The sequence below is a fragment of the Saimiri boliviensis genome, chromosome 11 (assembly GCF_048565385.1).
Source record: "Saimiri boliviensis isolate mSaiBol1 chromosome 11, mSaiBol1.pri, whole genome shotgun sequence".
Taxonomy (NCBI): domain Eukaryota; kingdom Metazoa; phylum Chordata; class Mammalia; order Primates; family Cebidae; genus Saimiri; species Saimiri boliviensis.
Genome location: NC_133459.1, coordinates 83119507 through 83141499, shown reverse-complemented (window position 1 = coordinate 83141499; position 21993 = coordinate 83119507). Strand labels below are relative to the sequence as shown.

At 43.2% G+C, this 21993-nt stretch overlaps 1 protein-coding gene across 3 annotated transcripts in view; it reads left to right on the top strand.

The window, feature by feature from the left end:
* ZNHIT6 (zinc finger HIT-type containing 6) overlaps positions 1-21993 on the top strand; it is a 120092-nt gene that overhangs the window by 84307 nt on the left and 13792 nt on the right. The window contains exons 10-11 of one of the 3 annotated variants that reach the window (XM_074381113.1): positions 299-400; positions 2376-20316. The exons of 1 other annotated variant lie outside the window; for it this stretch is intronic. In XM_074381113.1, coding sequence (XP_074237214.1) covers positions 299-354 — 56 coding nt within the window. In that variant the 3' untranslated portion in view covers positions 355-400; positions 2376-20316. Of the gene's footprint in view, positions 1-298; positions 20317-21993 lie in introns of those variants that run through there. One more of the 3 variants, XM_074381112.1, reaches the window with a different exon arrangement.

The following is a 21993-nucleotide window of genomic DNA, read 5'->3' as shown; positions in this document are numbered from 1 at the left end:
CCTATTTATTTATTTATTTGTATTTTACTTTGTTCCAAAATACACAATATGTCCAATATACTATGTTTTAGGAAAAGAAAATGGGGATAAGAGGAAAATAAGGGTATTGAAACAAGATAAAGCCAGTAGTGATTTTAACACAAAATATACATGGTACCTAAAGTTTTATGTACTTATTAAATTAAGGGTAGTCCACAAATTTGGTTCTGAGTTTCCTAGTGACCAATGCAAAGTGCATCATTAGGTACAAGTAAAAAGTAACATTCTTGGTTTTTTTGTTTTTATGTTTTTGAGACAGACTCTCACTCCATCACCCAGGCTGGAGTGCAATGGCATGATCTCAGCTCACTGTAACCTCCAGCTCCCAGGTTCAAGAGATTCTCATGCCTCAGCCTTCCAGGTAACTGGGACTACTACTACTGCTACTACTAATTTTTTGTACTTTTAATAGAGATGGGGTTTCATCATGTTGGCCAGGCTGGTCTCAAACTCCTGGACTCAAGTGATCCACCTGCGTTGGCCTCCCAAAGGAGGGATTACAGGTGTGAGCAACTGCACCCGGCCACATTCTGGTTTTCTTGAGCAATGAAAGGAGAGAAATTTCAGTGAGTCTGAATATATATATATATGTAGCTGAGAAAACAACAACAGCAACTATCCTACTGTAACCTAATAAACTTGAGAGCCAAATCCTGACTAATATCAGGTGTCAGACAACTTCCCAATTCATTCCAAAGCCAGTAGTTTCCTTCTTTCATATGAACTCCCTTGAGCCACTTGGTGCCCTGTGAATTGTGTTTTCTCCAGAGGGTTGCTTGTCCCTTCTCAAAGCCATAAGCCCAGGGAAGAATGCTACTTTGTTCAAGTTATTTTTTATTCTCTTGGAACTTCCTAAAACTCCTGTCATGTGGTTCCAAGTTTAACCATAGTCATTTTGGACATGATTTTGTTTCCACAATGCTGTATGTCAGCAACCACAGAGTGAGCTTCTTGTATTTTTACATCAATCTGATACCCTTTGTTTATTTATTCCTCAGGTTTCACTTTCACTTATGTAATGGGTTATGGCATTTTTTGGTCGTTACCTCGTCTGGGATCTCCTTATTCTTTGTACCTCCTGATGCATCATCTTCTTGACTCTACTCCCTTGGATGTCTTGGATACAATGCCCTCAGCTGGTGGGTGGGAATGGGTGGGAGCCAGATTGCATGATGACTCCTCCACCCTTCCCCACACAAGAGCTGCCTGGGTTTGTCACCAAATCATTTTCTGTACTCATTCTTTTGGCATCTCTCAGAAAGCACATTGGCTTAAAACTACATCAGCTACCAAAAGTGTTAGGGTTAGGCAGGCCTGGAAGAACCTAGGCTCCACTTCTAAGTTGGGCAGGGGGCCAGGCAGTGTTTTCTGAACTCAAGAGCTACACTGACCCTTTTCCCAAAGAATCTATAGCTGGAAGTGCTCAGTCCCCTACACATACCCCTATACAAGCCTACGCCACAAGGTAGATCTTGAAGGAAACACAAGTCTCAAAATATGAGCATTCCTTGGTCTAGGGTCATTTTCCTGAGATCTTTCATATTCTGACATACACCTGTCTACTTGGACATCTAATGGGCATCTTGAGCTTAACATGTCCAGAACAGAACTCCTATTTCAGGTTCCCATCCCATCCCCACCCAAGTGTTTCTCTTCTATTCTTCTTCATCTTGGAAAATGGTACTACTATTCATCCAGCTGCTCAATCCAGAACACAGGCATCATACTTGATTCCTTCTTCCCTTTTCTTTACCTTTTCTGTTGTCTCCTTCAAATATAATGTTTCTATTTTCAACACATATCTAAATTCGTACACTTCTCTCCATACTCATGGCTATCACTCTAGCTCAAGCTGCTGTTGTTTCTTGCATGGACAACTGAAGTCACTAACTTCATTCTTGCCCCCACTATATTCTGTTTCCACAGAGTAGCCACGGTGACAGAGCATATCACTCCTGTGCCTGAAACTCTCCAGTAACTTCCTGTTGCTCTCAATTTTTTTTTTAAATCCTATTGTTTTTCCTACCTCGCAAACCACATCTTATACAACTCTCCATGTCACTCACTGAACCCAGACCTATTGGCTTTTTCTCAAAAATGCCAAGTGATTTCTCACTCAAGGCCTTGGTACATGCTGTATCTTCACTTGGAATACTTTCACTTCACTTCTTATCATTGAGGTCTCACTTCTTCAGTGAAATCCTATTCCCAGTATTACTATTAAGTAGCCCTTTTATTTCCTTCATAGCACTTCTTATAATTTGAAAGTATCTCATTTTAATTTGTTAATTTGTTATCTCATTTTAATTTGTTTATTATTTGTTCTTTTTGTCCAGAGCACAAACTCAAAGAAGATAAGAACTTGCTGTGTTCACTGCTGTATTTCTGGTGAATATTTTTTAAAATAAATAAATATGTGAAGTAAAGGACAAGCAAATGCTAGAGGACTTGTATCAATCCAACTCAAAGAACATTTATTTATTAGGCATCTAATAGGCACTTGCCAGGTGCTCTACATTCAAAGACCAAACTAATTGGCTTCTTATCCTTAATTCTGGAAAGATTATCTCTATGTATTGCCTTTTTCACCTTAGATTTTTTTCTTCCTGTCACCTTAACATCTCATGTTTCCAATTTATTTGTGCGCCCGCTCTTTTCTGAGTAATTTCTTCACATTTATCCTCCAGTTCCCTAATTCTCTTTTTACTTGTATCTTCTCTGCTTTCACTCATTTACTGTTTCTAACTTTGATGATGATTGTATATTTTTATTTCTGTAAGTACTGTTTGGTTCTTTCTTTATTCTGCTTGGTCTTCTTATATGTTTTTCCCCCCTTTCCATATTCATATTTCTTTTAAATTTTAAACAATTTATATAGAATAACTGTTATGTAATGTCTAATTCTGTTCATCGTGGTTTCTGCTGATAGCTTGCTTCCTAGTGTGGTTTGTAATTTCATACTGTGATCTCATGTTCAGTGGGGCTTTCTTTGTTATACTCCTATGAGGCCTGAGTGGCTGTCTCTCTAGATGAGATCTGCCTCTGCCGGGTACCCTGGGATGCTATCAACCCAAAGCCAATTTAAACTAATTTTTCAACTGAGGCTTCCAAGATCCTGTAGGTAGTAGAAATCCCAACCCTGAACCTGTGTTTGGGGAGGTGTATCTATGATTTTAACATCTTATGAGCCCAGGCCAAGACCAACATATATTCTTATTTTTCTTTATTGCAGATAAGCAGGTTTCCTTTTTTCTTTTTTTTCCTAGTCTACCCTTTCACTGAGTACATATTTCTTTGTGAGTATTACTTTTTTATGCAGGGGTCTCAGTTCCAACTCTCCATTTTTTGAAGCTACTAAACCTTGGCTCCTATTCTCCATAATGCCCTTTAAACTGAGCCTCAAAGCTAGTAAGATAATTTATTACTTTATTAATACTTCCCAGAGCAACAATAGATTTAATGGCTGTTTACCATGCTGGATTCCAGTCCCTCTTGTGTGTGTGTGTTTGCGTGTGTATGTGTGTATGTGTCCCCTTGGGGATTTCCCCAATTTACATCATAGTTGACTAGGCATATGAAAGTATATTTTATCTATAACATCTAGGCATTTTGTCTGCTTTATAGCTAGAAACACAATACTTCCTACCTTCTATGAGCATGTAATATCATTCTGGGAGATATTCATCCAACTGCCTACGTTTATTGAGTATTTTTTCTGTGCGAAGCAGTAATAATCAGGTGCACATATAAACTTGATGAGAAGCATGCCTACAGTGATGTGATGATAGAGAGATAAAAGAGACTAATAAAGAGACTAATTTCAATAGGAGATCTGGGAAGATTTTGCAGATAAAAACGAGTTGGAGCTGGATAGTAATAATAATATCTTAACTTTTATCTAGTGCTTACTCTGGACCAGCCATTGTGGCAAATACATCAACATATATGGTGACCTTTATCCTTACAACAAAGCATAAAATTGGTACTATTCTTATCATCATGATTTTACAACTGAGATGCAGAAAATTTGAGCAATTTCTCCAGAGAATACAGAGAGTGATTGGCAATACCTGCATACGAATTCAGTTTGAGCCCTGATTGAAGGCTTTTAAGCTATTATGCCATGTTGTGCTTGAACAGAGAGGCACTGGGGGAGGGCATTCTATTCAAATATTGAAGAAGATAATGGCTACCTCCTAGAATATTGTGAGGATTATTGTTAGATAATATAAGAAAAGCAGATATCACAGTGCATACTACATGATAGGCCCTCAATAAATGCCTTTCTTTCCTCTTTAACTTGTTACCACCAACCCGTCCATAAATTTCTTTAGGGATGGGGCCATGCTCTATATGAAGACATGCCTCACTCCCCACAGAAACTAGTATTGATTCATGATTAATACCTTGACTGATTCATTGATTAAATTAATATGTTAATTCAATTATGGTTTTGGAACTTAGATTTGTGTTGCAGTATAGTTCTCAAAGCACTTTTATATCAGTTTGGCTCAATTTATCAGCACATCAATCCTTAGAGGGAGATAGGGCAGATGTCTGGCTTTAGTAATAAATATGAATTCTGCTGAAGTAGGAATAGGTTAGTGCCAGGAGAAGGGTGAGTATGAACTATATGCAACTGGATAGAAAGAACAAAAGGAGAAGACCCCAAATGTGGGAGTCTGGTAAGTCTCAAGAAGGAGGTGGTGGCAGCAGACCAGGCTTTTGTTCCTGACTGATCTCTTCAGTTCCAACCCTGTCATCAGCCAACTAAGAGAACTTGGATAAAGTCTTCAGTTTCTCTGAGTCTTAGCTGCGTCATCATTCAGGCATCACTCTGTGCTTGGATCTGGGTCTCCACGTCCTTCACACTTTATCATCAGTTTTCCGCATTAGACTGTGAGCTCCCTGAGAGCAAATATTCCTTATTTACTTGTAACATCAGCATTTAGTGCATGCTTGAGTTATAGGAGCACAATATCTATTGAATATATTATGAATAAATAATTTGGATAAAAAGAGAAAAGAGAAAAAAGGTCAGTGTTACAGATGCAGACCTAAGGTACCATGAGAGGAACCAAATAGGAAAGCTGAGCCAGAGAGATGGTCCTGCCCATAATGGGGCATTTAATGAGCTGAGTATGGTCATGTCTTATTATGAACTTCAAGAGTCAGGGGCTTCCCCAGTGATTTTAATAGCAGCCTGTCCTTTCTATTTGTTTAACCCAACTTTATTTTTGGAGATAGCACAAAAGTGAATTTTAGCCCTGGCTTTACCCAAAAGGCCACATATTCCAGATAGTTGAGAAGGCTGAATTAGTGGAGTATGTATTAGTGAGATTTTACACCATTGAGATGTTGCAGGGTACTTTGTGAATATGGCCATAATCAGTTTTCATCTGCAAAATAAGCCTCCATTCGTTTGGTATCCCTTTTTCCTCACTCTTCGGTCCTTGTTCAAAGCCCAGTTTCTATACTTGCTTGTACAATTCTGGACTCATATCTGGAGGCAGGTTACCCTTCCTCCCCTCTATAACTTCCCATTCCTTCTTCCTTGCCCAGGGTCCATTTCAGCAGAACTTCCATGTACCAAGAAGCCACAAGCCACTGGAAAACAGTCCTTTCTTTTTGTTTATTGCATAACAATATGGGGTTAGGCCCAAGGAGCCACTGATCAGCAAATCAACCCGAAACTTATGTTTCTTACCCACCATTACAAGGGGATGTTGTAGTTCTTTCCACCTGTTAGATGACTTAGATTAAAACTTTCAGATCCTGAGTACAGGTAGAGTCTTTGGGACCAACAAGAAGGGGGATCTAAATACACATACCAAGGGGGAGCCAGCTACCAGCTGTAGATCATCTCACTTCTTAAGTGTGTCCTCACCCAACCGTGAAATGACCTAATTGTGTACAGACAACAGCAATTGTACAGGGGAAATAATACAGTAATGAAAATATCCAAACCAAATTGGAAAAGAAAAGCAAGAAGCAGCCAGAAAACATTAGATCATTCGAATTGCAACCTGGCCAAGACAGCATCTGGGCGTGCATCCTCTGTCCTGCTTTTATTCACATACCATCTCTAATGCCTCTCTGCATTTCTAGAATAAACCCTTTGGGTGATTGCACTCTAAGGAATAAGGTTTCTTTCAGTGTCCCTTCAGAAGGGGCAGGGGCTCCCCCATTGGAATACTTCAGTAGGCTTCCACAGCAAATAGGGACCTTTTCACTCTGAAGGGGTGGGTAGAGGAGTGATGTACCTTTGGCAGCATACATATTTTAATTGTGCGACCAAGGCAGATCATACTTACTTTGTGCTTATTTTCCTTCCTCACTGGGTCGTTTCCAGTTTAGTTCGAAAAAACTGACTAAATGAGTCTTCCTGACTGAGACTTGGGTCTCACTTTGGGTTTGGACAAAGAGGTAAGGGTGTTTTCACTCCTCTCCCACTCCCTATCCTACGGCTGTTCAAGTCGGCCTGAGAGTCAGGAATAATGCGATCTTTCCTGGCACAATCTTACTTCTGTTCTTCTACTGAGGAGCCTCCTTTCCCTTCTATGAGAAAATCACTCCTGTACAGGCTCTAGATTCAGAAGCAGGATCTAGACAGGTTAGGTGACCTCTTCAAGCTTTGGATCCCTCAAGTGGTAAGCAAGAATAATAGTATTATTAATAGTATATTAATGTTAATATTATGATTATATAATAATAATATAATAATTCTACCTTTGGGGTTTATGAGATAGTTGAGATAGTGTTATAGAGAGCTGCTCAGAGCACCTGACACTGAGTGAGTATTCCAGAAATGGTAGGCTTTCTTATCACCACTTGGCTGTCCAACCCTATTTGCCACTTCAGTGGGCCATCGGATACCTCAGCACAGATTAAGCGAGGAGGCAGCCAAGGAGCATTTCTGGTAATAATAAATTTTACTGGATTCATGACAGTGAAACAAAGAATGACATTTCCCTAGTGAAATTCCTTCTCACCTTCAGCTAGTGAGGGCTGGACCTTTTACTATGAGATAAAGGGCAAGCCCCTGCACAATCCCAATTGCCTAGTTGCTTGAGAATTTCTTCATGTCAGTGCATCTCCATTTGTCAGGATATATGAAGCCTTTCAAAACTGGGGCTCTAGGGCCATGTGAGGTGGCTCATGCCTATAATACCAGCACTTTGGGAGGCCAAGGCAGGCAGATCACCTGTGGTCTGGAGTTCCAGACCAACCTGACCAACGTAAAGAAACCCCTCCCCCTCCTGGTCGCTACTAAAAATACAAAATTAGCCCGGCGTGAGGCCACCTGCCTGCAATCACAGGTACTCAGGAGACTGAGGTAGGAGAATTGCTTGAACCTGGGAGGTGAAAGTTGCAGTAAGCCGAGATCGCGCCATTGCACTCCAGCCTGAACAACAAGAAAGAAACTCCGTCTCAAAATAAAATAAAATAAAAAATAGCTGGGATTCTGGGAGGAGGGAGAATCAGAGGGGAGAACCAAGGACCACGGACAGACAAACCCGCCTTCCTGCATCAGCCAGGGAAGGGAATGCCTCTGAAGCCGGCCCTTCCTGAAGCTGCACCCAGGCACTGCCCTGGAAGGAAGCATAACACCGGGTTTCAGGTAAGTGATCCTGGGCACAGATAATTATACAGTGCCCTAGAGGCGAGGAGCCACGGGCAGTAGAGTGAAACAAAATTTTTAAAGTGCTAGATTCAAATGCCTGCACTCTCCCTAGCCTGTGGGCGTGGGCCAGGTGCTGGCCTTCCTGAGGCTGGAGAGTTTCATTTGTAAAATGTGTCTGACAGCAATACCACCTCGGAGGTGGCCGGGAGAGTAACCTGGGGCGGCGACGCCACCCAGCCCCGCGGGCATGAGGAGGAGGCCTACAGCGACCGCAGGGGTGGAACTTCCCCGGTACTCGCGCTGGAGTGGCTGAGCGGAGAGGGGCACCCACTGACCCCGCAGCCTCTTGCGGTCGGTCCTAAGGGACGGGTCGCGCCCATCCTCCGGCGGGGACCTGACCCGAGCGACTCTCGGGTTACACAATGCCAGGTCATGGCCCCCAGGTCTCTGTGTGCGTCAAGAGCCAGCGGCGAGACTCCCCGGCTGGGGTTGGCGCTCGCGCCTCGGGTCGTGGCCATTGTCTCCCAGGAGGCCCGCGCCGGACTGGCGGCGCAGCAGTCACCGAATTAGGGCCCCAGTTAATTGCAAGTGGTGCAACCCAGTTTTTGATGTTCTAAACTATTAATTTACAAAGAAGAAAAAAGAATAGAAAGATTTAAGGAAAGGAAAAGAACCCGTTTATGTCTATTTGTTGCCATGGGATCCAGGTCAACTGTATACATATGCAGCTCCTTTGTATTTAAAACAAAACAACAAAACAAAACAACCTTGCAAGCTGTGTACTGCAGTGGATAAAGATTACACCGTGTTTGTGTTTCAGATGTTGCTATGGAAATGCGTATGGTTTTATTTGGTGGAAATTTGCAGGGAAATAGAAGGAAGTCATATGTATGCATGAGAAACATGAAGTTTGAGAAAATGAACCTCCAAACAAGTAATGGTATTGAGAGGGCTCTTGACAACTTAAAATTCGGAACACCAGTGCCTGAATGCCTCTCAGCCTGCTAGGTGTGCCTGGGCCCTAAGGAACGAGGCAGGGGTGTTAGAGTCAAAAAGTAGAGGGTTTAATTCTGTTCTGCCACCCAGTGGCCTTGGGCAAGTTACTGGGCCATCACAGACCTTTCCTCTTCTCTGAAGTAGGAAATGAAAACCCCTACTGTGCATCATTGTTGTTAAGAGGGAAACAAGATGGCAGGTATTGAGCACTGTACGCAGTAAGTGCTTAATAAATGGTTCTTGAGTGATGCAGCAGTCCCAATTATGTGCCAAGAATTTGGGCTCATTCAGCAAATGGTCTAAAAATGTTCACAAAGGTGTTCTGGCCTGACCAGAGGACAACACTGCCAAGATTGGCCTGCAGTTTGAGCCTTGAGACTTGTAGCACTTTGGGGAAGCTGAGTATGTTCAGTGCTGGCCAGACTTGGTTGTGTAGACAGTTGTCATCACACTGGACGATACAGAAAAGCACAGACTCTAGTTGTCAAGGGAACTGCAGGTCATCCACGCCAAACAATGAGGATGCACAGTTAATGAGATGAAGTTGGTGATATACCAGGTGCAGGACTGTGGCCTCTCAGCTTCAGGCTCCTATGTCCTCCCACTCCATGTGGCCAGCAGCAGGCTAGCCTTCCCATGCTTCAGCAGCTTTAGGAGAACCATGTTTAAAGTGCTTACACTCCGAATGAATATTGTTTGAAGACTGGATAATTATTATAATTTTAACATTTTAGTTTTCAAGGTAATTTATGAAATCTGTCAGGGAAGCACTCTGCACACAACTGTGCATTTTGGCTTGCATTTTCAAAGATCTACAGCCCTGTTGGAATGCTGCCTGTGCATCCCACCCCCCAACCCCAGTATACCCACGAGAGGTTGGCAAAACACACTCTGAGAGCTTATACCCACCTTAATGAAGTTGCTGGACCTATCTGTGCCCCCATTTTCTGAACTGAAAATGAAAATGTCAGACTAGGTGACTTCTAAGGTCCTTCTTGCCCCAACTGGCTGTGACTGTACTGTCATTCATCTATCTTGAGTAGAATACAAAAGGTCTTTTTCAGTGTTCTAGACCATCAGTGTTCTAACCTACATTAAGAAACAATGAGGGAAAAAGTCTGCATCCTCCCTCAATAGGGCATTCTAGTTTCTCTAAGCTCCCCCATGCGTCTTCAGTAATAAGCATAGAAACTATCCCAGCTCACCCACGCTTTTCCTGGGCATGCCTTCCCTCCCTGCTCCAGCCTGGAGACTCCACAATTGGGCCCAATGTCCCTCACCTGCAAGGGCATATGTAGTCCTGACTGAATGGGCTTCTGTCTTTGCTTCTGCTTTTTCTCCACCCTCATTGTGACTCAAGCCACTCTTTAAAAATTTATAAAGAGTGAAAAGGCAGGGTGTGTGGTGGGGGGGAACCCAAACAATTTTTTAAGCTTTTTTTTTAAACTGCAAGCCACATAACTTTGTCATCGTTCTTTGTATACCTCAATGGAAGTCGTCTGGTTATTTTCCTGGCAAAATGGTCAAGGTGTGTGTTTAGATGGGAAATATATGTGTAAATCAACTCTCTCTCTCTCTCTCTCTCTCTCTCTATATATATATATATATATATATATATATATATATTACAGTCTTAAACTTGAAAAAATACATCTGGCATAAATGGTTATGGTACCAGTCACCTCACTATTGCAATAGACATTGCTTCTCACATATAAGACATTAGCATGACTAGTTGGCAAATGATATTAATTGTGTGTCTAATGATAGAATTACTAATGACTTTCAAAGACCATAACTTTTCCCCTTTCTACTTGGCTCAACGTGGCTCTGCTCTCAGCTCTGCCATTAACAAGCTATGTGAACTTAGCCCTTTCTGAACCTAGGTTTCCTCATCTGAAAAGCAAAGCACAGCCTTGGGCCATCTCTCAGATGCCTTCTGTACTAGCCATCCTTGGGTTCTGCCATCCTCCAGCCTGGAGAGGTTATCTGCTGCCAGCTACTGTTGACTCTTGGAACTTCTGTTCACAACAGGCTGATCCTCAGGCTCAAACGAGCTCTCAAAATCTTTGCACTCTAAACGGTTCTTTCAGGAATGAAGACAGCTTTTGCTCAGTCTTGGTTTCAAAACTCGAGAATCAGGAAGAACCTCCCTCCATTTAAAGACTAATTCAAGAACTCTAGCTCTTCCCAGGGTAGGCAGGTCGTATTTCCTGGGTGTTTGCTCTGTCAGCTGATGTTTGCTTATCTCCTGTTCACTCATTTGAGGTTAGCATTCCATTGCTTTGCCCTCTTCAGATTCCTGCCAGTTCAGCTGTGTGCCCCAGTGAAAGCCTTCTCTATGAGTATTTCTCATCTCTGCTCTCTTTTTGGAGAAGTTTCCAGGAAGGAATGTGATATAATTGCATGTAATACAGCCGAACAGTGTGTAGTTATCCAGGAGTAGCCTCCACAGGTTCCTGGACCAGAGAAACAGCAGCCCCTGGTGACAGGGACTGAGAGTTGGCTCTGGCCATGACACATGCTCTATCCCTGCCTTGCTGGGAGAGGATGTGGTCTCCCCTGCACCCTCTCCTCTTGACTGCAGTGGATATAAAACACCTTTTAATAGATGCCATATTGAAAAGTCACTAAAAAGTAACATGCCTTATTTAGCACTCTACTACTCCATTAGAGAAAATTGTTATAAAGCATTTAAGTGAAAAATTCTTTCTGGACTTGGTAAGGTTTGTTTTCAACTTGCCCCACAAGCTCTTTTCTTTCCTATGCTTATTCTTTCTACGTTTTTTTGCCTGCCACAAGAGTGGTGAAAGCCAGGGGATGATTTTTCTTTTTTTAAATTATCTTGGTTTTCCCTAACTTTTTGCTGCTAGAAGAACTGAATAACTGAATGAAACCAATTTGAAGGGCTGTCTGGTAGCCATCATAATTACCTGTTACAGGTTGGCAGGTAAGTAGAGAAGAGGTCTTTTAGGGTCCACAGGAGGAGGAGAAGGCTCAGGTTGTGGGTATGGATGCAGTGGGTGAAAGAACAATATATTTCTGGTAAAACAGAGCCTGTGGTGCCATGAGACACATCCTTTGCCTCCCCACTCTCCTGCTGGACCCAGTACAGGCAGCATGTGGTGTTTGGGAAAGGCCCTTCTGGAAGAGTGAACCACAGGAATGCAGCCCTGCCTGTTGCCTGATGAACCAATCAGAGCACTGATGATTGGCCCCCACACGGATGTACAGATTGGTTCTGCTATGTAACAGCTCATATCTGGAAATAGGTATTCCTGTCTGTGCCAGGCTAGGGATGGGGTGACTTTAGGGACCCACGTGAAGGTCTGGGATTTCAAATTCATAAGCAGGCCACTAGGTTGGACAATGTGTCCAACTTCGCTCTGTTGGTATTTTGTTCCTGCCCCATGTGTTATGACTTCTTTCCCAAACTGATATTTTCTCCTGAGTCTTAGGGCATAAGAAAGCAAACAAACAGATGGAATACATTAGCCACATCTTTTTTCTTTGCTGATATTGGTTAAAGCTGCTTTGCTCTTGACTTGGAAGTAGTTTTGACTCTACTTTTAAAGTAACATTTGCCAAGGGAATGCAAACCAATGCTTTGTCATGATTCCTCATGTTTAGGGAATTTGAGATTTCAGTTCTGGGCTGAGTGGATGAGGCCTCAAAAAGCATGTCTTATTGAGCTGTGGCCGCAGAGATGCTGATCAGAATGGAAGGCTGTGCTCCTTTCCCCTCCTCACTCTGATATAACTTTCTACACCAGACATCCCCAAACTTTTTACACAGGGGGCCAGTTCACTGTCCCTCAGACTGTTGGAGGGCTGCCACATACTGTGCTCCTCTCACTGACCACCAGTGAAAGAGGTTCCCCTTCCTGAAGTGCAGCGGGGGGCTGGATAAATGGCCTCAGGGGGCCGCAGTTTGGGGACGCGTGTTCTACACAAACCTCAGCATGGGGCTGCTGGTTTTAAATACATCTGGAGGTGAATTTTGGCTACATGTGGACTCTTTAAGGCATTTAGAAAACAGTTTAAAGAAATTGAAAGGTTGTGAGGGCAAGATTGAGAGAAGGTGGGTATGACATGTAAGACCTCAGGCCAGCTGGGCTTGTCCACAGCAGCAAGGGCCTTCACTTATCCCAAGATGTTGTTAAGGATCAATGGAAGGTCAATGACCTGGGTGGATCTCACAGGCATGAGGGTGAGTGAAATATACTAGATACAAGAGTGTATGTAGCAAGATTATTTTCATAAAAACGACATGAACAGGACTGGGTGCAGTGGCTCACACCTGTAATGCCAGCACTTTGGGAGGCCAGGGCAAGAGGACCACTTAAGCCCAGGAATCCCAGGAGTTGGAGGTTACAATGAGCTATGATTGTGCCACTGTACTCCAGCCTGGGCAACAGAGCAAAATCCTGTCTCTAAAAAACAAAAACAAACATAAAAACAAACCACAACAACACAACATAACTACAGGAACAGGAAAAACTAATTTAATCTGTTAAGTCAGGAAAGTAGTTACCGTTGGTGATGGTGAGTCATGTCTGGAATAAAGAATGAGAGAGACTTGGCCGGGCGCAGTGGCTCACGCCAGTAATCCCAGCACTTTGGGAGGCCGAGGTGGGTGGATCACAAGGTCAAGAAATCGAGACCATCCTGGCCAACATGGTGAAACCCCATCTCTACTAAAATACAAAAATTAGCTGGGTTTGGTGGCGCATGCCTGTACTCCCAGCTACTTGGGAGACTGAGGCAGGAGAATTGTTTGAACCTGGGAGGCCGATGTTGCAGTGAGCTGGGATCACGCCACTGCACTCCAGCCTGGCACGTGGCGACAGAGCAAGACTCTGTCTCAAAAAAAGAGAGACTTTTTGGAAACTAGTACTGCTGGTAATGTTTCTTCCTCAGGGTCCTAGTTATAGGGGTGTGTTCAGTTTGTGAAAATGTATCCAGCTGTATAATATATTCACTTTCTGTATGTATATTTCAATAAAAGCATAATTTATGTTTTGAACTGTAAATTATGTTTTTGTTGAAACATGCATACAGAAAGTGAATATACTGTAAGTGTACAGCTGGATATATTTATGTAAATTATGTTTACTAAGAGGCAGGTCTGTGTACATGTAACTATCTCCAAGATAGAGTTAAATGGGAAATGCAAGAAACCAGAACAGTATGTATAGTATGCTATTATTTGTATGAGTCATATGTTATACATATTATACATGTATGACTCATACAAAATAATGTGATTGTATGTGCATAGAACATCTTTGGAAGGACACGAGGAAGAGTGGTTGCCCCTGGAGTACCTAGAGATGGAGGTAGGAGGAGAACTTGCTTTTTTTCTGTGCCTTTTGAATTTTGTATTATGTGCTCAAATATTTTACTCAATAAAATTATTCATTAGAAATTAATAAGGAAGACATTATGCTAAGTGTAACAAACCAATCACCAATCACAAAAGTACAAATACTATATTATTCCACTGCTGTGAGGGACCTACAGCACTCAAATTTATGGAGACAGGAAATAAGATGGTGGTTACCAGGGGCTGGAGGGAGGGGAGCATGGGAATTAATGTTTAATGGGTGCTGAGTTTCAGTTTGGGATGATGAAAACATTCTGAAGCTGGACGGTGGCGATGGTTGCATAACAGTGTGAATATATTCGATGCCACTAAGCTGTACACTTAAAAATGGTTAAAAAGATAAATTTTATGTTGTGTATATTTGGCCACAGAATATTTTAATATGTGAATTAAGGCTAAACAGCCACTTTAAGATTAGTGTAAATTTATGCATTGGCTCTACCACTTGCAAAGTGTGTTTTAACTTCCCCATGTCTCCATTTCTTTGTTTCCTTATCTGGAAAGTCGGGTAGTATTAGTACCACTTTAAAGAACTGTTGTAAGAATTAAATGAAAAACTACATTTCAAATGCTTAGAATAGTCCTTGGAACATAAGTGCTTAAGAAATATCATTATCATTTTTTGTTATATGTTGTGAAAAATAAAAGCAATATACAGAATTCTCTCAGTAATACCATCCCCTTTATACTTTGCAGGGAGAACACATGCATATGTGTGCATGCACAGGCACTTAATGTGCTCACTCACACATCCATCATGTATTGATCAAATACTGTGTGCTAGATATTGTGCTAAGGGTTGGGCAGACACTGGTGGTAAGCACAGAATGCTGGGGTGGAGAGTGGTCCTGGTGGTGGGTTTATTTAAATAGAGAGGTCACAGAAAACCTCTCTGAGTAGGTGACAATTCCAAGAAGGTTGTGATAGCCATGAAGGAGCCATGAAAAGAGAAGAGCTTCCCAGACAAAGGCGGTGTCATGATGCAAGATCGTGAGGTAGAAGGCCTCTTGTGGGTAAGTAGGAAAGACAGGATTGTAAGAGGAGGTTGAAATATACATAGGCAATTCTAGAAAGATGGAGAAGAAACTATTAATAGTGGTTTCTGCAGAGAAGTGGTATTCAGAGAGGTGTGGGAAGGAGGATGTGGAGTGGAGAAAAGGAATTTTACTTTTCACCTCATTCTCTTCTTTACTGTTTGAATTATTTACCATAAGCATGTATTTTGTCATCAGGAAAAAAAAGGCTGGTCAATAAAAAATTGAGGAATCTTAATGATTAATAGTAAGGAATCTAATAAACTTTCCTTCTTTCAAGTATCACCTCATCTTAACTCTCCAGTTACTTTTCTTGAAGTGAGAGTGTAATGCCATTTATATCTGCTCATTGTTCTGAAAGTAGGGCCGATGTTATCTTCTCTTATGGATTCAGTAATCTTTTTCTTTGAGTCAGTAATGGCTTCTAATTCCCTTCCGTGAAACTCCTGAACCATCTCTTCTACTAGGACTATTTTTACTCTCTTTTTTAAGGGCTTTCAAATTCATGTAAGATTCTCACTTTGTGGTCACTGCAATAACAGACATACACAGAAGCAGCTACTCAGCCTTTTCAGTTGGAGAATAGGGACAAGGGATGGGATTGAGTGGGACTGAGGTCAAGGGAAGAACTAAAGCACTGTCCCTTGAAATGCATTCTGGAGGCTCCATCGGGCTGGGTGCTTTACTTCTCTGGATCTTTCTGGTGGTCCCCAGAGTCTTGCTTAGGCAAGTTAGGGTTTCTCCATAGAGTTCTGAAAGGGAGAGAAAGTTTTTCCTTATCCAGATGGAATCCCAGCAGTGGTTAAGATTGCTTAGACTCATACCCATGAATCGAGGCAATGGATAATGTCCATTAGGACAGATCTCAAAACCAGCTCTGAGGCAAGGTGCAGTATGAGCAGGGGGAGAGTAGGCTACAAGTCTCCTGGCATTTTCAATCCTCTAAAGTGAGCTGCAGTCAGAAAGGAGGAAAACTGAACATCTGCTCTGTCTATGGCCTGCCTTACCGAGAATTTCATTGCCTATACGGCAGCAGGAGAAAGAAGGTGAATAACACCAATTTGAAACCCCATGCTGGGCTATTTGAATGCCCAGCCCATACTCCAAATGTCTCTCCTGCATCCCCTTTGTTAATTCCCTGGACATTTTTATAACTTTCCAACCGGAAGAAGTACATTAATTGAAACTTTGGCATCAGGCCAGATGTGCCACTGGGGCTTCTCTCCTAAGCTGCCCCTCCTGCTGTGTGTGTGCGGTGTCTGAAGGCCTCCCATCTGGACAACTCACACAGGGCACTGGACATTTTCCTTTCACGTTTATTCCAAGCAGTCCTATTCCAGGAAGACTTCATCTCCCCCTCACCACTTAGTGTTTAGACAACTCACTCTTTGCCAACAATGAGCAATCATATGAACAATAAACTAGTATTTACTGAGCACTTATTATGTGTCAGTAAATACTGACTACTTTAGTAAATAACTATTTTAGTAAATAAGTCTAACTACTTTATGTGGATAAACTCACTCCTCATCCAATTCTCTGAAGAAGGTATGGTTATTGTCTCTGTTTACAGATGAGGAAACTGAGACACAGAGAGGATACTTTCATGGCTTTTCCCTTTTGCCAGTGGTCTCTGCTCTCTGAGCGAGCCAGCTAGTCTCTGTGTTTAGCTAGCCCCTGCCACAGGAGCCCAGCTCTCCATGAATGATTGCTCTTGGATCTCCTGAACTTCTCATCTACTTTCACATCCTGAGCAAAAAATGCATCCCAAGATTTCTCCTGCCAGCTCCATCTGTGAAGCATGTGGGCCGATGTTTGAATAAGAATGACTAAAGGGGGAAGAGGTTTTATGAACTTCAGACTGTGAACTCAAGGAAGAGAGTGAGTCAGGCCTCCACATTCCTGAAATACTTTCAGGAGGCTCAGTGACCTCAGACAATAAGAACCTGAGGCATAATGTCCTTGGGAGGCCCCCCACCGGGAAGAACGTGAGGGCAGATGCTGCTTTCTGTGGGTTCCATGTGCGGTGTATGGGTCGAAGGAAACCACTAGCCAGAGGCCCAGGCCTACCAAGAGCGCCGCCTTGGTTTTGCCCAGGCTGACTCCTCTGCCTGGAATGCTTGACACAAGCCCTTGTGAGCTTCTCCTCCCAGACTCAGCTCACGTGTCACCTCCTCTGTCTGTTCCTAGTAGAAGAGGCTCTGTGGTCAGGACTCCATAGGGAATTGTGCGTGCTTCTCTCCCTCCTAAACTCTCTAGAAAAACATTGCTTTCAACATATGTGCCCAGTACAGTCTTCATACCTGACAACAGCTCCAAGGTTGAGGAATGAGCCCTGTCCCAGGGGTGGCAGATGTGGGTGCCAGTTCCGCCTCTGGCCTGGGCTGTGTAACCTCCCACACCTCAAATTCTTCCTGATTAAAATGATTTGTTTTCATCGTCCTCTCCCATAGTTGGTGACCTCCTGAGGCACAGAGGCTTTGAACCCAGGCACTATTTTTAGAGTGGATAGGCACATAGCTATTCAGTAAGTTTAAATCATTACAAATCTTTCTCCCCAGCTTCTATCCCTGTCCATCTCTTTCCTCACCAAGTTTAAACCCGTGATTGGCATGAGATGCGACCATCCACAAAGGGAAAGTATCATCCACTAATTTTTTTAAAGGTGCTTTCTGTGTTTCTTGTATGTGCATGCATGCATGACTGTGTGTGTGTGTGTGTGTGTAGAGCAAACAAGAGGCTGCTCTAGGCTGAGTTTATCACAGGGGTGAATTGTAGAGAACAACTCTCACCTAAGATGAACATGTTACCTCAGGAATTCTTCCATGATCTTTGAGCAGGGAAGGAGTGAAAGGGTGTAGCTGGGGCCCAGTCTATGGGTTGAAAAGCTGAAAGAGCAAATTCACAGTCAAGTAAATCCTCCAATAGCTGCACCACTTTCCAGAAGAAACAAGTGAAGGGTGGTAAGGAAGTAAAACTAACTAGGCTGTGGGTTATTGGCCTAAAGACCAAGATGTAAAGCCATAGAGAAAAGTGCTTTCAACTGTCTGCCCAGTAGGCTCATGAAAGCTACTGAGATTGGCAACAGCACCAGTGCCAAAGAAAAAGCCCTGCCTGGGGTGGGAGGTGTGGGTTCTAGTGCCATCTAGTGCCATGTCTGGTGCTAAGGAAGTCAGTGGGCTTGGCCTTGTCATGTAACCTTCCACGTCACCTCCTGTGGGTCATGAAGACATTGGGTTGATGATGGGTTTAGCTGAGGTTCTATCACTCCTGCTCCCTCCCCCTGCTCTCCTGTGTCATCTGCACAAATGTTTCTCCATTCACCAATCTGGGACTCATCCTTGCCTCCACTTCCTCAGTAAAGAGCTGTCACACAGTGGTTTCACTCCCCAAGAGGAAGGAGGGAATGTGGGTAAAGGCAGATGCACATGGCACACCACAGTCAAGTGACATAAAGAGTTGAAAGTCTGCTTGCAGGCTGGATAGGGAGTCCCTCTTTCTCCATCCTGTCTTTGCCTCTATTCGTGCCCACCAGCCCAGTTCCTGCAGCCCTGCCCAGGGTGGTCTTTTCCTCATTCTGGCCGAGTAGTAGAAGATGCCTGAGGAAGCTCTGTCCTGCCATCCCAACCACAGCTGCCCTGGTTCACCTTGCTGCACCTGCTAGGCCTCCCGGGTAGTTAATGATCTCCCCCTGGGCAGAAGAGCCCTTTAATAATTTACCAGGGTAGATAAAGAAAAAAGCATAGTTCTCTACTTGGAGGCCAATTACACTGGCAATCCAGACAGTATAGATGGAGTTAAGACTCACTTCAAGTTCAAACTCAATGTTTTTTGTATGGGAATCCTGCCTTATAGCTATGTATATGAAGTCTTATCAGAACCTTCATTCTGATATTTAAACATCCCAGCCCTACTGTATGATCAGCATTTTAGGGCTCCTTCACTATTCAGGAGAATTCGCTTTATAAAGCAAAAGAAACCAAAATGCCCTGAAACAAAATGAAATTTAGACATTTAAAGGACTCGAGAGAAAGAAAAGTTATTTTGCATTTTCTGACTACTGGAATTCCTTATTAAAATTTTAAAAACTTTTTTTTTCAGGGAATTATATGTTTCTTTGAGTCAAAAGTAGACTCAGAGCCAGAATGGTACAGTGGAAAAAGCAAATGCCTTGGAATTAAAGAGACCTAGGCTTGAAATCTTGCCTTCAGCTAAGATTGACATTAAGAAACTTAAGAGGCTCTGTGAATCTCACTTTTCTTCTCTCTCCAGTGGGAGCAATAATTCTGTCCTTGGGATTTTTACATAAATTTTAAACATGCAAAGAACAACCTAGGATACTGTAGATAATAAATGATATATCATTGTCATTGCCATCCTGAAAAATTTGAGCCCATAGCCTGAAAAATTTGAATTTTTGTAGAGATCTGAGCAAAAACCTTCCCTCTCAAAAGTGTAACAATGACATCTAATAAGGATAAATGTGGTAGACTGTGACATTGGCAGTCCCCGGTGAACCACCTCCCAGTGTCCATGGCTTTGTGTAGTTCCCATCCACCTTGATGCTGGGCTTGATCATGTAACTTGTTTTGACCAACAAGGCATTAGTAAGTTTGGAACAGTCAAAGGCTTAATAGGTACCTGTTCATTGAGGCTTGTCCTCTTATGACACTCCCTCTTAGAAGCCAGCCCCTTGGCTGCAAAGAAGCTCAGGGTAGAATACTGAGTGATGAAAAGCCACAAGGAGAGAGACCCCAGAGGATAAGGAGTCATTTGGAATGTTCCAGCCCCAGCCAAGCTCCCACCTGGATGAGTGACCGCATGAGTAACCTTCCAGCTGAACTTTGTCAACCAACAAGATTGTCACAATTACAAATTGTTATTGTTTTAAGCCCACCCAATTTGGAAAGGGTTTGTTGCACAAATGTCAGTTCCTAAATTTACATTCAGGAAAGTCACCTCTACAAGTAGAACTAACAGATTCTCCTTATAGAAGGTCATATGAAATAGACCATGAGATTGCAGTTAACCATAAACATTGACATACTGCTAAGAAACTACATGCAAGCTTACCCTACCTACATTAAACAAATGTACTGGTTGATTGGCTGTACAGTTATTGAGTGCCTGCTGGCTCCTAGGTTTTGTGCTGGGAGCTGGTAATACCAAGAAAGTTAAGGCTCAATTCTTCTATACTGTGTTATCTCTTGGATTCTGAAATTTATGTCTGTACTTGAGTTCGGCTTGTGGGTAGTGGGGTTGGGGGTGTGGGGACCAAGAGACCATGAAAGTGTGTGCTCATGGTTCAGTAGGGAGGATGGATTTGTAAACAGTCCACTTCAGGATCCTACAGAACTGATAGACACGCTGCAGTTGGCACTTAGGGAAGACATGGAGGGTTCTGTTACCCTATCAATATCTCATTTTTAGAGTGACCTTAACAGACTGAGGTGTATTTGGAAGCAAGCAACCAGGGAAATGAAAGTCCTGAAGACAGATCATGTGAGGAATAATTGTAGCTGCTGTGCTTATCCTAGAAATAAAAGGTTGAGAGTGCACGTGGGGAAGGAGCCCGTAATTTAGAGGTCTTAAATATGGCAATAGGAAAGAGGATTAAATTCATTCTGAGGAATGCTAGAAGGAAAACCTAAACAGTTACTGAAAGCTATAAGGAGACGGATGTGAAGTTAATAGTCAGAAGAGTGGCTAACGCTTCTGGAGTATGAGCTGTTGGAAGGAGGCAGAGTGGGCACCAATTCCATCAGTGGCAGAGGCCTGGACCACCCTGGCCAAGAAGGTAGGAAAGGGGTCTGGCAGTCGGTGGAGCCAGGGACCTCCAAGTTGCTCCCAAATGTAAGGTCTCATCATTCACCCCTTGAATTCTATCATCCTTATCCTGACTAAATAATGTTAAAAAGTAAAACGGATGGCACCTTCCTGCCAATCATGAGTGGGAGAATTGTCCACAGATGATGACTGGGCTCGGTTCCAGCCCTAAGGAGTTGGCCTAAGAGATTAGAGATTAAGGAGTTATCCCTGATTTCTGAACCCAGGAGACTGAGCTCAGAGATTAGCGATATAAGGACTGAAGCCTCAGAGAGACACATGGCTGCTGCCTCTGAAGTCTCTCACCACTTTGAAGGAAATTTGAAGGGGTCATGAGAGCTTATGCATTCCAGGGATTATCACACTCTAGGGGCAAATATGGAGGAACAGGCCATGCACAAACAGACGTCCAGTTTTCTCAAGCACATGGCAATTTAGGAAGGACCAGGAAAGATACTAAGCAAGTATCAGGACGTCATCAGGCATTTCTAAGTGGATATCACAGCCCTGTCCTGGGACTATGCTCAGTGCTCCTAAGTGGCCCTCTCCGGCTTCTCTCACCCTCTACCCTGTAAAACGACAGGAGCAAAGATCTTTTCAGGGGCTCCATTTCCTGTCAGTGGGTGCTGCAATACCAACAGCAGCACCCAGGACAAGAGAGAGGAGTGCAGGCCCAGAGGTTTGTGGGAAACAAGAGATCTGGAGGTCAAGTTTAGGGTTTCCTGGAGACCTTGCAATTATGGGCCCAGGCAAGGGAAGGCTTCGGCCTCCCTGTCACTGACTCAGGGTAGGAGTAAAGGGCGAAGCTGCAGAGCGCCCCCTGCCTGCCCGTTCCCTGCCCCCCACCGCGCACTCGCACACCTGTGCCTTTGCACGTGCTGCCTCACTATCTGATGACTCTTTGCCCTTTCCTTTTCTCCCAACAGCCAACTTCCAGATTCTACCACAGGTAAAACTTTCCCCAACTCTCTCAGGAAGGGACAGCCTCAGACCTGCATGATATCATGCAGCAGTTTACTGTTACTAGGCTGTGAGTTTCTCAAGGCCAGAGGCTGAGTCTGGGGCATCTCTGCAGTCCCCAAAAGAGGT